We start from the raw sequence: 16,873 nt of genomic DNA, 5'->3' as shown, positions 1-16,873 counted from the left end.
AAATCTGTCCCCAATTGGATGGAAACCAAGCAACTGCAGCAAATAAAAGTTGTCCTTAACATCTCAGTCTTTGAGATTAAATGGCAAAACATTAAACCTAATTTCTTCTTTACATAATTTATTATTTTTTCCACAGAGGAATAAAGAGCCTTGCAAAAGTATTCATCCTCCTTGGCCTTTTTCTTATTTTGTTGCATTACAACCTGTCATTTAATTTGGATTTTTATTTGGATTTCATGTAATGGACTGATTAAACAGCATGATCATTACACAGGTGCACCTTGTGCTGGGGACAATAAAAGGCCACTCTAAAATGGGCAGTTTTCTCAACCATAAGCCTCCTCCAACTTAATTTTAGAGAATTTGGCATTACGTCCAACCGTCCTCACAACCGCAGATCACGTGTAACCACTCCAGCCTAGGACCGCCATATCTAGCTTCCTCACCTGCGGGATCGTCTGAGAACAACCACCCAGACAGCTGATGAAACTGAGGAGTATTTCTGTCTGTAATAAAGCCATTTTGTGGGTTAAATCTGATAGGCTGGACCTGGCTCTGCCGTGAGTGGGCCTGGCTCCCTAGCGGGTCAGCCTATGCCCTCTCAGGCCCACCCATGGCTGTACCCCTGCCCAGTCATGTGAAATCCATAGATTAGGGCCTAATTCATTTATTTCAATTGACCGATTTCCTTCTATGAACTGTAACTCAGTAAAATCTTTGAAATTGCTGCATGTTGCATACATTTTTGTTCAGTATAGTATAGAAATCAAAGCCTTTGCAGCCTGAATAGAGAATGTTTTTTGCAAGAACCGGTTGCGCACAACAAGGCTGCCCAGTCTTCAAAATGGTAGTGAACACAGACAAGCCTTGATAAAGCAGTTTAATACATTTCTAACATTCAAAAATCGTACTTTAAAAGTACAGGAGGTTGATGGGGAGGACAAGGCTCACGGTAGTGGCTGGAGCAGAATGAGTAGAATGGTATCAAATACTGGTTTGATGGTGTCATGACGTTGGCCTGATGGGGGAGGTTTATGACCCCCATAAATACCCCCCCGTTTCTCTTTCTCTACTTTATAGAGTTGACTCTTGAAAAGCCCTTTGTTAACATAGAGATTCTGGGAACATCAAAAGTTGGGAAACGGAACCATATTTCGGTAATCCAACCAGTTGAAAATATGCGTTGGTACTTGATGAATATGATGTCAGATCAGTTGGCGTCAGACATGATTACTGATGATAGGACGACATAAACTATCTTGGAACATCTACACATTCTAGTTATCAGATTCACATGGAATTGTTGTGCAATTTAAATGTTTAAATATGAAACTATTTGTGAAAAGATTAAATGTAATTTTTAGCTTCTTAATGAGAGAACGGTTTGTCATAAGAACACCACTCTGCTCACTCAGAGGCCCCGCCCAAGTGAACAAACATGGGTTGTAAACTATGAAACACGCCCTTCTTTCACCACTATATAAACCCGTTGACGAAAATTCAACTTCCTGTTCCGGGGACGTGAGGACGACGGTCCTACGTTAAAAGGGCTCAGATAATAACCTAACGAAATTAGCATCGTGTTCAATGTGACGATCGACACGCCGAAGGATGAATTTCGACTATACCAGCCAGAATATAGCACGAGCTTAAAAGTATGGTATGAACTTTGAACTCTTATTCACTAAAGAAGTGATACCTCCTAGCCGTTGCGTTAGCAACAGCAGCTGTAAACATGGCCTAGGAGAGGATGGACAGAGTATCCATTCTACCACGCTCCAGTTCACCACTAGACATTCTTCCATGCTGGACAACCCGGCCATCTATCTACGACCAATCTACTGAAGCGCAGCTCAGAGCAAATATTTATTGCATTTTCCTTTTTCAAATGGGCGGTTATTTAGAATTCATAAGATACTGTATTTACGATAGCATAGCTGCCTACGGCCCAATAGAGACACAAAATATTTTTGTTCCTCAGTCTTCCCGCTCTTCCATTCAAAACCCAACCCCCCTTTCTTTGTGTAACCAGACGTCATATCTGTTCCATCCGCAAGGGACGTTTTCCTTTGACATAATTTGTAATCAATGTATGATCCATTCTGTGTAGATGTAATTCTGTGTGATTATTTAGGTATTTAGTAAATAAATAATTTAACCAAATGTTGTATTGCTGATTCAACTTGTTAGCCAGGGTTCGTGAAGATAACCATGAATTTACAACTTTCAGATGAGACTGAATAAAGTGACGATTAAATATTGACTGCTACTGATGTAAAAGATTACTAGGTCTTTAAGAGTTTATTCGGAAGATAACAGCTCTATAAACATTCTTTCGTGGTGCCCCGACTTTCTAGTTAATTACATTTACCTGATTAGCTAATCGGGTAATATTAATTACAGAGAAATTATTTTATAGAATAGCATGTCATATCACTTAATCCGGCATAGCCAAAGACACGGCAATGGCATTCCATTCGCTCTGTTCCAGCCAATGGAGCCGTCCTCCATTGTTTAAAAGGCATATCCAATCGCTGGTATGCATTCTATTACCAAAAATACACATTGAAAACTCCCAAGATGGTTCCTCAAAATGATACAATGGCAATGATTTCTACATATGAATGATTCAACCTGTTCCTCTGGGGGAAAAGGAAGAAATTATATTTAATGTTGTGCCATTTTGTCTTTTATTTGCACCAATTTGTCCCTTTCATGTTGTACTTGCAACATTAGCAGAACATGACTTTGATCCAGAGCTTTCAAAGCATTGTTTGGGGTTTCCATGTTTGAAAACCAGGACTTGAAACGAGCTAGAATGACACTTGTGAAATTACAGAATTGTTCACCAACATATTAGTAGTAGAGCTTTTATTATATTTAACAAGTTACACAAAGCAGTGATGTTCATTTTGTATTATTCATTTTATGGGGCTTACAGGTCAGAAAGAGACGGACAGGTTTGTCTAGTAGGGTTCTAATAAAACAACAATTGGAGCAGAGATGATATAACACTCACAAGTACAGCATCACAGGAAAGGTAAAGCAGGCAGTCACAGTCAGAAACATAAAAAGGCTTAACATCAAAATAACATTTGCTCACCAATAAATCGTATGTCACCCTACCAACCCTTCTCTCTCATTAATCATGTTTTCTTCTGTCTAATCCAAGAAAGAAACGGTGTATATAGAATAAAGTGTGGATGTGTTTCGCTTAATGGATCAATGTTGTTCTTCCCCATTCCTGGTCCTTTTCACGTCCTCTAACGAAACTGCAGAGGGCTGACACGCAGACCAATCACATCCTTTCCGATCTCAGTCACCTTGGAAACAAGAAGGTTATCGCTAGTAATTACTATCTTGTCTCATCGCTACAACTCCCGTACGGGCTCGGGAGAGACGAAGGTCGAAAGCCATGCGTCCTCCGAAGCACAACCCAACCAAGCCGCACTGCTTCTTAACACAGCGCGCCTCCAACCCGGAAGCCAGCCGCACCAATGTGTCGGAGGAAACACCGTGTACCTGGCCCCCTTGGTTAGCGCGCACTGCGCCCGGCCCGCCACAGGAGTCGCTGGAGCGCGATGAGACAAGGATATCCCTACCGGCCAAACCCTCCCTAACCCGGACGACGCTATGCCAATTGTGCGTCGCCCCACGGACCTCCCGGTCGCGGCCGGCTGCGACAGAGCCTGGGCGCGAACCCAGAGACTCTGGTGGCGCAGCTAGCACTGCGAAGCAGTGCCCTAGACCACTGCGCCACCCGGGAGGCCCTAAAATATGTTTTAACACTCAGTTACAAAGCAATTAATACAACTTCATATCAAAGCGGGACAATTCTAAATAGAGGGGCATTCTGTACATGACAACACAGTAGGGCTGTTCTCTTGACTGACCTGTGTGACCCTGCAGACCTGGCCCTTGTAGGGGGGGCAATAGCAGGCCCCAGAGAGGGGGCACTTCTCCACTGGGCGTCCACGGTACAGGGGCGTGTACGAGGCAGCGCACAGGTCAAATGGATTGTGGGGGTCGTAGTTCAGCTGGTGGGCATCTGTCAGCGTCTTCTCGCATGCTGCCAAGATCTTGCGTGTCTTTAATACAGAGATGGAGAAGGTAAGAGACAGTGAATATATAGAAATAATTGCATGTGTATAAAGGGACATAGCACACACACACACTTTGTTACCTGCTGTGCCACCTCTGGTTTGGGTCCTAGTTCAAGCAGACGACGGGCAAAACTGGCAGCTGTCTTGAAGTTCTTCAGTTTAAAGAATAGATTTAGTGCTGTACGTAAGACAAGGACCATGTGGACTGGCTGGAGACTGCAGTGGGTGAAGTAAGCTGCCATCTGGGAAAAACAACACATACAATCTTTAAAAAAGGATCAATGGGTAGTGAGCTCCTCAGTGAATAGGGAGATGGCGGACTAATGGTTCAGTTGGGAAGTAGATAAACACAATGACAATACCTCACACAGCCTCTTCTGCTGGTCTAATGTGTCTTTAGGCAACTTTTTCCTTTCCGTTTCCATGGTGAGGCCAACAATGTATTCTCTGCAGATTGTGATCAGCTGCTGAGCCTAAAAGACAGTGACCTCAATCGGGTTATCACCACTAAATACCATCAGGCCCACACTTGATTAACCTTAGTCTAAACAAGTCTACGTACCTCTGCGATCTCCTGCTTGTTGTCGACCACCAGCAGTGGCACAGACAGCAGGATGGTGCGGAAGCGTTCAACGCCCTCCTCGAAGCGGCCGGCAGTGGTGAGCTGGTAGCACTGCTGCAGGCGGGCAATGAGATCTGAGAGACGAAGACCCACAGCGGGCAGCCCCTGCTTGGCCCCACAGTCCTTCCAGTTCCTCTGCGGGTTACCACGCAGGCAGGGCAGAGACGGCAGGCCCAGGTAGCATGTCCTCCCGCGGGATAGAGTCTGCATGAACAGCTGCTTATAGGGCCCGAACTGCACCACCCCAACCTGGTCATGGAGCAACTGAAAAGTAGAGAAAGAGAGAGACTAGTATAAAGTATAAACGGCATGTGTGTATGTGAGTGAGTGAGTGAGTGAGTGAGTGAGTGAGTGAGTGAGAGAGAGAGAGAGAGAGAGAGAGAGAGAGAGATTACCCTCATGGCAGTCTCAAAGGAACCAGCCAGGACGTGGTCCACAGGGAGCTGGGAGTTGTTGCACCACAGTTGAGTGGGGCTCATGCCCTTGGTAGGAGGGACAAAGAAACCATCTTCAGCCCCTACTCCGGCACCAGCTGGCAACTCCTAGTGGGAGAGAGAAGAGACAACATTCTCAGACTGACTAGTCATCAGTCATGCTATGAGTCCTGCTAAACCAAAGAGTGGAGATTTCATGTTAAAGAAGAGAATCATCTCACCAGCTCTGGAGGCAGGTCCAGATCCTCCTCTACCTCCCAGCCTCCTCCCTCCTCCTTCGTGGCACCTCCTTCCTCCCCTAATCCATCCTGGGCATCCATGAAACCATCTGATGGAAAGAGAGAGATGTCAAATAGAAATCCAATATGGATGGTGTTAAGAGATAGATGGGAGGGGTTGAATGGAGCTTAAGGTTGGGAATAATGACAAATAATAACAAGATAACTAATGTAAAACATACTGTGTCCGTAAAACATACACTACCGGTAAAAAGTTTTAGAACACCTACTCAGTCAAGGGTTTTTCTATATTTGGACTATTTTCTACATTGTAGAGTTATAGTGAAGACATCAAAACTATGAAATAACACATAGAATCATGTAGTAACCAAAAAAAGTGTCCTCAAGGCAAGGGTGGCTTCTTTGAAGAATCTAAAATAACATATTTTGATTTGTTTAACACTTTTTTGGTTACTACATGATTCCGTATGTGTTATTTCATAGTTTTGATGTCTTCACTATTATTCTACAATGTAGAAAATAGTCAAAATAAAGAAAAAACATTGAATGAGTAGGCGTGTCCAAACTTTTGACTGGTACTGTATATTTGCAAAAAAATATATGGGGGATTGGAAGTGATGCAGAAAACTACATTGATGGAAGCTACAAAATATCTGCAATATTAAAGCTGATCTACCCCCTAAAAAATTATACAAATAAATAAAAGAGAGGAGATAAATGAGAGGAACATAGAAAGAGATGGGGTAAGATAGTGCCAATCTAAAGTCTTGTCAACTCATTTAAGGATTTTTTGAGAAGGACTCACCCTCGTCCAGCTGAAGCTCTGCGTCCTCTCCCCAGCCCTCTCCTCCTGGGGCATCAACATCCATGTCTGCAGCCATCTGACCAGCCTTCCCTGCAACACACACAATAAAAAAACGAATGTAACAACTCTACACAACAAATATGCTGACACGACACAATACACTACCGCAGGCTAGTCCCAAATGGCTAACACAAAATGTGCTGTCCGGGCAGGGGACTCACCCTTGGCTGCAATGGCTCCCTCGAAGAAGCCCTTGGACACAGTGAGCAGGGGCCAGTTGGTATCCAGGGGGTTGATGGGAGGTGGTGGCTGCAGCAGCTGGGCATTGGGGTCCACCTCAGGGACAGTGTCCTTTTCTGGGTCAAAGGTCTCTTTCAGGGCTTCCGCTTCTTCGTCCATCCCGTGGGTAGCAGCAGTCAGATATGCCAGTGACTCTACAAATGGAAGACAGCCACAGAGTTAACAGACAAGCAGTTTAGACCAAAAGCACCACAAACAAGAGTCCCATGTCAGAAATATTGAGGGAGTTGGAAAGAGAGAGTAAGAGGTGTGTGTTCATTTAAGAAGACTCACTCTGGCCACAGTTCTTCAGGATGCGGACTCTCTCGCTGACGTCCCCCAGATACAGAGCACCCTGGTAGTGTCCACTCATATCCTTTCTGATCTCAGCTGCAACACAGTGATCAAACACTTGTCAGTCAAACAACTCTGACAAACACAGGCACTATTGGTCTGAAACAAAACCCACTACTCTATCTGTCTAACCTATCTTCATCATCTTGCGGAGCTTGGCCAGGTTGCCGGTGATGAGGTAGAGGAAGGTGAGCTTGTCGAAGTTCTTGGTCCTCTGGTAGCACATTTCCACGACCTGGTGGTGACCCTGCAGCAGCGCCGCCTCGCCCAGCCGCTCCCAGCAGCCCCTCTCATCCAGAGCCTTGGCGGCCTCCAACGCCACCTACAGGATCGGAGGGCAAATTACACCACACAGTGTTTCACACAGACGGTCCTCTCAGAGATGTTGAATGAAACCTGGGGTCTCAAACTCACCTCAATGTTTCCACACTCCAAAGCCAGACCGAAGCGGGTCTTTTCATCCTTGACGAAGTGCAGGGCCACCTCCGGATAGCCCTTCTTCTGCAGGTAGGCGATGATGGACTGGCCAACCAGCTTGGCGTTACGCACCATGTGCAGCACCTGTAGGAGGTCAGGGGTCAAACAAAGTCGGTCAAACAAAGTCAGTCAAAAAGTAACTCCAGAAAGGGAAAAGAGAGAAGGAGCATCAAATGACCTCCTCCTCACCTCCTCATATTTGCGGTTGACCAGGGCCAGTTTGAAGCGGTACTCCGTGGGGTCAATGTTCAGCACGCGGGGCCTGCACTCACGGTCAAGACAATAGACACTGTTGCCTCTGACCCGGGTCACGTAGATGGGCAGATCCAGAGTCCGGATGATACCATGATCACTACAGAAAGAGGAGTGGAGTGTGATTAGAAAAGTTGGATACTGCTCTCCTCTCTCAAACTCGTCACTAGAGCGGTGTCTTGTGCAGTAGTGGTGTGTCTTTACCCTGAGGTGAGGGCGTATTTGATGTGGTTGGAGGTGGTGTAGATGAAGACTCCACTCTCATCCCAGGCTCCACTCTTCACACGGATGTTCTCATGGATGCTGCACAGACTCTCCAGCTTCCTGTTGCAGATCATAATGGCTGCCGGGGCAAGCAGACAATCAGGTTTATTAACAGGTAAAGGAAGGCTAACATCTGGGGGTACTAGAAAGCGAGTGAACAGCTAGATAGGGTGTACATTTGGGATAGGTTGTTGACAACAGGTAGAGAGAGAGAGAATCTGTGAAAGGTTGGAAAAACAACTAGTATGGAGAAAATCTTGGCAGCAAAACAGAGATGAAAAGACAGATAAGATGTGTGTTTAGTACATACCGTGTTTAGCCAGCAGGGCCACGTGGCTGGTGTCGGCGCTCCAGACCACATACTTGACCTTGGCGATCTTCACGGTGGCCAGCGAGCGTTTCTGCTGCACGTCAAAGAGGGTGACTCCGTCTGCGTCGCGCAGCAGCAGGGAGCCCGTCCCGGCATAGAAGATCTCCTCACAGCTAGGTACCTGTACCTTCTTCACAATCTCATTCTTCAGGTTCTTGATCAGCAGCTGGAGGTAGAGCAGGGTTCACCATCATTACTATAGTCATCCTCTGACCTCTTAACTGTACTGTAACCATATTTAGAATAACTACAGCCATTGGTCCAGACAATACATGCTATTTAATCATGTGCACACACACACTTACCGAGTGCATGCGGTCCAGAACAGCGAACCTGTTCCTGGCGACCCAGACTGCGGTCAGACCAGAGGACCTCTTCCCCTCAGGAGCTGCAGGAGGGGGAGAAAGAATTAACATGGGTTTAGTGGGGTTATTAAATCATCTAAAAAGCAAGATATGAAATTAGAAATCCATTCACATTTGACAGATGTCGTCTCGTTAAGAGAGAAAAAGAGTGTAGTTTTACCATCTGGATTCTGAGAGTCGCTCTCTTTGGGGATGGAGTACAAGTCATAGGTGCTGTTCTCCAGGTTAGTTGCCCTCTGCAATAGAAGAGACACGTCAATACATTTTCAACAACTAAAGAAAGTGTCTAAATGATGAGTATGTACAGTACCTTCAGAAAGTATTCACATTCCTTGACTTTTTCCACATTTTGTTGTGTTACAAAGTGGGATTAAATGGATTTAATTGTCATTTTTTGTCAACAAGTTACACAAAATAATCGCAAAATGGAAGATTTAAAAAAAAATATATATATATTTTTTACAAATGTTATAATTTATGAAAAACAAATATTGTGATTAAGTATTCAACCCCTTGAGTCAATACATCACCTTTGGCAGCGATTACAGCTGTGAGTCTTTCTGGGTAAGTCTCAAAGAGCTTTCCACACCTGGATTGTGCAACATTTGCCATTTATTCTTTACAAAATTCTTCAAGCTCTGTCAAATTGGTTGTTAATCATTGCTAGACAGCCATTTTCAGGTCTTCCCATAGATTTTTAGCAGATTTAAGTCAAAACTGTAACTCGGCAACTCAAGAACATTCACGGTGTTCTTGGTAAGCATCTCCAGTGTAGATTTGGCCTTGTGGTTTAGGTTATTGTCCTGCTGAAAGATATATTAATCTCAGTGTCTGGTGGAACGCAGCTTTTCATTTGTAATTAATTATTTAATAAAATAATAATAATTTCAATGACATTATGGGGCATTGTGTGTAGGCCAGTGACTAAACTAAATTTAATCCACTTTAAATTCAGGCTGTAACAACAAATTGTGTAAAAGGTCAAGGGGTGTGAATACTTGAATGCACTGTATGTGTAAGTACAGTCAGGTCCAAAATGATTGGCAACCTTGATAAAGATGAGCAAAAAAGACGATCAAATAAATAATACAATTGCGTGTGCGTGGCCAAAGGGCTCATCTGACCATAGCACCGGTTTCAAGCCAAGTGGCATTTACATTTGTTGAATGTAGGGTTGGGTGAGGTCAACCTTTGTCCTATCATGATTATGTACCCATAAAACATTGTGCTATATGACAGTAAAGCCTAGGGCTGTGGCAGTCATGACATTTTGTCAGCCAGTGATTGTCAAGCAAATTACTGCCAGTCTCACGGTAATTGAACATTTACTAACAAACACATTTGGCATCTCCTGGCTTCCACGCATAGCCTACAAGCCATTGATGCAGACCTTTGGAACATCTAGTTGATTTGAATCAAAAACTCAGAACATCTTTTTTTATAACAGACATACTGCTCCCCATTTTCACAACAACTTTGCCAATATGACTTGACCATGACGAGCGCCCCACCTGTTTTGAGCCCCACCTTGAAATCTGACACAGCGGTTGCATTAAGGAGAGGTATATCTATAATTCCATGTGTATAACTTGTATTATCATCTACATTTATGATGAGTATTTCTGTTGAAACGATGTGGCTATGCAAAATCACTGGATGTTTTTGGAACTAGTGAATGTAACGCGCCAATGTAAACTCAGATTTTTTGATATAAATATGAACTTTATCAAACAAAACATACATGTATTGTGTAACATGAAGTCCTATGAGTGTCATCTGATGAAGATCATCAAAGGTTAGTGATTAATTTTATCTCTATTTGTGCTTTTTGTGACTCCTATCTTAAGCTGGAAAAATGGCTGTGCTTATTGTGGTTTGATGTGACCTAACATAATCGTTTGTGGTGCTTTCGCTGAAAAGCATATTTGAAATCGGACACTTTGGTGGGATTAACAACAAGATTACCTTTAAAATGGTATAAGACACATGTATGTCTGAGGAATTATAATTATGAGATTTCTGTTTTTTGAATTTGGCGCCCTGCACTTTCACTGGCTGTTGTCATATCGATCCCGTTACCAGGATTGCAGCCCTAAGAAGTTAAAATGATAAACATTCAACATTGGCCATGCTGTCAATCCAGCATGACTTCTGCCGTGCTCAAAACAACTGGAAACTCGTAACTGAGAAATCTGACTACAGTGCGTTCAAGACCACTGGGAACTCAGACTGGGAAAATAAGTTTTGAACGGTCGTCCAACTCGGAATTGCAAGTCGGAACTTTCTAGAGCTCCGACCCGAAGATCACTGAAGTCATCATGATTTTCAGAGTTCCCAGTTGTCTTGAAAGCACCATAAATCCAGAGAATGCCAGATTTCGATGACAAAATTTGCCCACGCAAGGACCGCCACGCCACCTTCCTGTTAAAGTGAATACAGCACAACAAGGGGAGTGCAAAAATGTCTTGTATGCTGCTGCATAAATTATGTAATATGCCAGGGAGATATGTATACGGTAGCTAAGAAAGTAATACTAAATGTATGTTGTGTAGTAAGCTGTTAACCTGTTGAGGACAGAGGGCGCTGTTTTCACTTTGGGGGAAAATCGTGCCCAATTTAAACGGCCTCATACTCAATTCTTGCTCGTACAATATGCATATTATTATTACTATTGGATAGAAAACACTCTCTAGTTTCTAAAACCGTTTGAATTATATCTGTGAGTAAAACAGAACTCCTTTTGCAGCAAACTTCCTGACAGGAAGTGGAAAATCTGAAATCGACGCACTCTTCTAGGGGCTGCCTATTAAAGTCCTTGTTATTTATTAGTTTAGATGCACTTCATACGTCTTCCACTAGATGTCGACAAGCAGTGAGAGAAGAAATTGAGTGTGTAACTTGATCTGGACTCGAATCATAGCTCTTGGCATGACGTGTCACCAGTTTCCTGTTTTCTGGAGAGCGCGAGGAGGGACCTGGATTTGCCTTCTGATAAGCTGACGTTATGGACGACTAATATCTCCGGCTTTGATTTTATTTGATACATGTGACAATATCATCGTAAAGTATATTGAAAAAACATAGTTTAATCAGATTATTGAAATTTCTTCGGAAGTTTTGCCGTGTTCCGTTCTCTTCCGTTTGTTGACATGGAGAGATTCGCGCCGCTTGCTAAATCGAGAGGGAAAAAGGCCGTTCTAAATCCAAACAACGATTGTTCCCGACAAAGCACCCCTTTGTACAACATTCTGATGAAAGATCAGCAAAAGTAGGACCCATTTTATGATGCTATTTCATATATCTGTCGAACATGTTGTGCTAGTCGTTTGCGCCCAGCTTTTGGGTACTCTCTCGCTATACCTAAGCTGGATGTCGTAATGAAGTTATTTTTAGAATTCTAACACGGCGATTGCATTAAGAACTAGTGTATCTATCATTTCCTATACAACATGTATTTTTTAGTTATGTTTATGAATAGTCATTTGGTCAGAATATGTGTGTCAGAAAAAGTGTCAGAAAAATATCCGGACGTTGTGGGAAAAAGATGCTACATTAGCACAATGTATAACCACTGATTTCAGCTCTAAATATGCAAATTTTCGAACAAAACATAAGTGTATGTATAACCTGATGTTATAGGACTGTCATCTGATGAAGCATATCAAGGTTAGTCAAAAATTATATATCTTTTGCTGGTTTGTTACGATCGCTAACTTTTACTGCTGGGGAATGGCTTGTGTTTCTGGCTATTGTGGTAAGCTAATATAACGCTATATTGTGTTTTCGCTGTAAAACACTTAAGAAATCGGAAATATTGTCTGGAATCACAAGATGCCTGTCTTTCATTTGCTGTACACTATGTATTTTTCAGAAATGTTTTATGGTGAGTATTTAGGTATTTGACGTTGGTGTCTGTAATTATTCTGTCTGCTTTCGGTGCAATTTCTGATTGTAGCTGCAATGTAAACTATGATTTATACCTGAAATATGCACATTTTTCAAACAAAACATAGATTTATTGAATAACATGTTATAAGACTGTCATCTGATGAAGTTGTTTGTTGGTTAGTTTGGTTGGTTCTTGGTTAGTTAGGTTGGCTTTGTGCATGCTACCTGTGCTGTGAAAAATGTCTGTCCTTTTTTGTATTTGGTGGTGAGCTAACATAAATATACGTGCTGTTTTCGCTGTAAAACATTTTAAAAATCGGACATGTTGGCTGGATTCACAAGATGTGTACCTTTCATTTGCTGTATTGGACTTGTTAACCTGTTATGGCTGCAAGGGGCAGTATTGAGTAGCCAGTTAAATCGTGCCCATTTCAAACGGCCTCGTACTCAATTCTTGCTCGTACAATATGCATATTATTATTACTATTGGATAGAAAACACTCTCTAGTTTCTAAAACCGTTTGAATTATTTCTCTGAGTGAAACAGAACTCATTCTGCAGCACATTTCCTGACCAGGAAGTGGAATGTCAGAAATCGATGCTCTGTTCAACTTCCTGCCTATACATGGGCATGAGACGTAAGAGGCTACGTACACTTCATACACCTTCCCCTGGTTGTCAAGAGGCGGTGAGAGATTTTTTTTTGTGTTTATCTTGGTCTGAGGTGGAATTAAAGCTCTTTGTTTGACGTGACCGGCCACTTCCTGTTTCTGGAGCGCGCGAAAGAAGACATGGATTTGCCTTCTGTTTTGCTCTCGTTATGGACGACTAACATCTCCGTCTTAGATTTTATTTGATACATGTGACCATATCATCGTAAAGTATGTTTTTTCAATATAGTTTAATCAGATTATTGAAATTTTTTCGGGAGTTTTGCCGTGTTCCGTTCTCTGACTTTGTTGACGTTGGAGAGATATGTAGCACTTGGCAAGTGCCCATGCTAAATGAAGAGGGAAATTTGCCGTTCCAGATCCAAACGACTGTTCTGGACAAAGGACACCTTGTCTAACATTCTGACGGAAGATCACCAAAAGTAAGAAACATTTTATGATGCTATTTCTAATATCTGTCGTGCATGTGAACTGCTCGTCGGCGCCCAAGTGTTTCTGGCTATTGTGGCTACGCTAATATAACGCTACATTTTGTTTTCGCTGTAAACCACTTGATAAATCGGAAATATTGTCTGGAATCACAAGATGCCTGTCTTTCAATTGCTGTACACTATGTATTTTTCAGAAATGTTTTATGATGAGTAATTAGGTATTTGACATTGGTGTCTGTAAATATTATGGCTGCTTTCGGTGCAATTTCTGATTGTAGCTGAAATGTAAACTATGATTTATACCTGAAATATGCAAATTTTTCGAACAAAACATATGCTATACAATAAATATGTTATCAGACTGTCATCTGATGAAGTTTTTTCTTGGTTAGTGGCTATTTATTTCTTTATTTGGTCGAATTTGTGATAGCTACTGATGGAGTAAGAAACTGTTGGAGTAAAAAAAAGTGGTGTCTTTTGCTAACGTGGTTAGCTAATAGATTTACATATTTTGTCTTCCCTGTAAAACATTTTAAAAATCAGACATGTTGGCTTGATTCACAAGATGTGTACCTTTCATATGCTGTATTGGACTTGTTAATGTGTGAAAGTTAAATATTTAAAAAAAATATCTTTTGAATTTCGCGCCCTGCACTTTGAGCTGGCTGTTGTCATAAGTGTACCGACGTCGGGCTGCCGCCATAAGAAGTTAATGTGTGAAAGTTAAATATTTCAAAAAAATATATTTTGAATTTCGCGCTCTGCCTTTTCAGTGGAATGTGGGAGGAGTTCCGCTAGCGGAACGCCAGAGTCAGACAGGTTAACTTCACTAGGGTAGGGGGCAGCATCGGAATTTTGGATGAAAAGTGTGCCCAAATTAAACTGCCTGCTACTCAGGCCCAGAAGCTAGGATATGCATATAATTGGTAGATTTGGATAGAAAACACTCTAAAAGTTTCAAAAACTGTTAGAATAATGTCTGTGAGTATAACAGAACTGATAGTGCAGGCGAAAACCTGAGGAAAATCCATCCAGGAAGTACTATTATTTTGAAAGGCTGTTTTTCCATTGAAAGCCTATCAACCATACAAAGACTTAGGACCCAGTTCACGATCTCTATGGCTTCTTCTGCATGTGGCCAGTCTTTAGGCATTGTTTTGGGCTTTTACTCTGAAAAATGAGGGAGATACAGCACTTTCAATGAGTGGACAGTGATAATTTCCAGACATGAGTCCAGCGCGTGATCGGGAACGCGCCTTTCTTGTTTCTCCTTTTCTATTGACGAAGCTATTGTCCGGTTTAAATATTATTGATTATTTATGACAAAAACAACCTGAGGATTGATTTTAAACATCGTTTGACATGTTTCTACGAACTTTTATTGTACTTTGACTTTTTGTCTGGATGTTGTAAGCGCGCATTGTGCCTTTGGATTACTGAACTAAACGCACCAACAAAACTGAGGTTTTTGGACAAAGGGACATTATCGAACAAAACAAACATTTATCGTGTAACATGGAGTCCTGGGAGTGCCACCAGATGAAGATCAAAGGTAAGTAATTCATTTTAATGCTATTTCTGACTTTTGTGAGCCCTCTCCTTGGCTGGAAAATGGCTGTATGGTTTTCTGTGACTAGGCGCTGACCTAACATAATCGCATGGTGTGCTTTCGCCATAAAGCCTTTTTGAAATCGGACACTGTGGTTGGATTAACAAGAAGTTTATCTTTAAAATGGTGTATAATACTTGTATGTTTGAGACTTGTCTCATCGCTGCAACTCCCCAACGGGCTTGGGAGGCAATGGTCGAGTCATGCTTCCTTCGAAACATGACCCGCCAAACAGCGCTTCTTAACACCCGCCCGCTTCATCTGGAAGTCAACCGCACCAATGTGTTGGAGGAAACACCGTTCAACTGACGACCGAGGTCAGCCTGCAGGCGCTCAGCCCGCCACAAGGAGTCGCTAGAGCGCGATGAGCCAAATAAAGCCCCACCTGCCAAACCCTCCCCTAACCCGGACGACGCTGGGCCAATTATGTGCCGCCTATGGGAATCCCAATCATGGCCGGTTGTGATACAGCCCGGGATCGAACCCGGGTCTATAGTTTTATTTATTTATTTTACCTTTATTTAACCAGGTAGGCTAGTTGAGAACAAGTTCTCATTTGCAACTGCGACCTGGCCAAGATAAAGCAAAGCAGTTCGACACATACAATAACAGAGTTACACATGGAATAAACAAACATACAATCAATAATACAGTAGAAAAATCTATAAACAGCATGTGCAAATGAGGTACACTAGTGACACCTCTAGCGCTGCGATGCAGTACCTTAGACCGCTGCTCGACTCAGGAGGCCCCGAGTGGGACCGTTTTTATAAAAACAAACTTGAAGGCCAACAGGTCACTGCGCAATAGCGAGCAGTTTTCTCACGGTCTAGCTAGTTAGCTTTTGTTTTCTGCTAGTTTGTAGCGGCTGCAGTAGGTGTTATCAAAGAGGATGTTGTTGCTTATTTGTTAGCTTCTCTCTTTTCAAGAATAACTTTAAACAAGTTAAGTTTCAAATTATCATCATCTGGTGAGTGGAACTGGGTTTATTGCAGCGCACTTCCTGTTGTTAGTCATCTCTTTGAAAATAGCTTGTGTGTGAAATATTGTTGCATTTAAATTGGAACTGATAGCATTTTAGCCACATCTGTTCATATACACCCCCAGGAAGAATTAAACTTAGATATGGTCATTTTCAAGTTTTCATCAATTCTTACAATGTTTGGGAATTACGTATACTGATGCAGAGTAGGAAAGCGGCAGTGCGTTTTGACATTTAATAGACATGTATTGGTGAATTATATTAATCATGCATTGAACTGCATCCATCTATTCTGCCAACAATGCCCTAGCGTACGTCATGGAACATGGAGTCAAATATAACCTATTTTTAAAACATCTTATAAAGTTGGTTTTGTAGCAGATACAGAGAATTTGATATTTTTTTTACTGATAATATGATTGTGTTTCGTATCTGCAAAGTAGTTAAAACGCTGTCAGTTCCACTGTAAACTTAAGGTCACCGGTTACTTTGTGTGCTAAACGTGAAATGTTTTTTGCTATGTGATGTAATAGTTGTACATTTCGACTGGGAAATCCTTAAATGGTTGTGTTTTTGTATTCTTATGACTGGGACCTACTGGATTATTATGTCCAAGTTTATGGACTGCTTATCCTTTAATATCATGTGTGTGACTGCTGTCTTTCCATCGGCTCTATGCAGTGGCGTCTGTAGAAGTGGGTATACTCTAATTTTGCCCAAAAGTTCCC

The 16,873-nt window shown here is 42.3% G+C and overlaps 1 protein-coding gene across 1 annotated transcript in view; it reads right to left on the bottom strand.

The window, feature by feature from the left end:
- Nucleotides 1–2,854: 2,854 nt before the first annotated feature.
- LOC120020217 (coatomer subunit alpha-like) overlaps nt 2,855–16,873 on the bottom strand; it is a 31,294-nt gene continuing 17,275 nt past the window's right edge. Inside the window, exons 12-28 of the mRNA XM_038963739.1 lie at nt 8,725–8,800; nt 8,505–8,587; nt 8,140–8,365; nt 7,770–7,908; nt 7,503–7,665; nt 7,251–7,397; nt 6,969–7,158; nt 6,777–6,872; nt 6,425–6,637; nt 6,204–6,293; nt 5,381–5,487; nt 5,121–5,267; nt 4,666–4,989; nt 4,466–4,576; nt 4,184–4,345; nt 3,894–4,088; nt 2,855–3,323 (exon numbers count right to left, since the gene is read on the bottom strand). Of these exons, the coding sequence (XP_038819667.1) occupies nt 3,264–3,323; nt 3,894–4,088; nt 4,184–4,345; nt 4,466–4,576; nt 4,666–4,989; nt 5,121–5,267; nt 5,381–5,487; nt 6,204–6,293; nt 6,425–6,637; nt 6,777–6,872; nt 6,969–7,158; nt 7,251–7,397; nt 7,503–7,665; nt 7,770–7,908; nt 8,140–8,365; nt 8,505–8,587; nt 8,725–8,800 (2,529 nt within the window). The 3' untranslated portion in view covers nt 2,855–3,263. The remainder of the gene's footprint in view (nt 3,324–3,893; nt 4,089–4,183; nt 4,346–4,465; nt 4,577–4,665; nt 4,990–5,120; nt 5,268–5,380; nt 5,488–6,203; nt 6,294–6,424; nt 6,638–6,776; nt 6,873–6,968; nt 7,159–7,250; nt 7,398–7,502; nt 7,666–7,769; nt 7,909–8,139; nt 8,366–8,504; nt 8,588–8,724; nt 8,801–16,873) is intronic.

This window comes from Salvelinus namaycush, chromosome 25 (genome assembly GCF_016432855.1).
Source record: "Salvelinus namaycush isolate Seneca chromosome 25, SaNama_1.0, whole genome shotgun sequence".
In the NCBI taxonomy this organism is placed as follows: domain Eukaryota; kingdom Metazoa; phylum Chordata; class Actinopteri; order Salmoniformes; family Salmonidae; genus Salvelinus; species Salvelinus namaycush.
The sequence above is the reverse complement of the archived record's forward strand: the minus strand, read 5'-3'. Positions and strand labels throughout refer to the sequence as shown.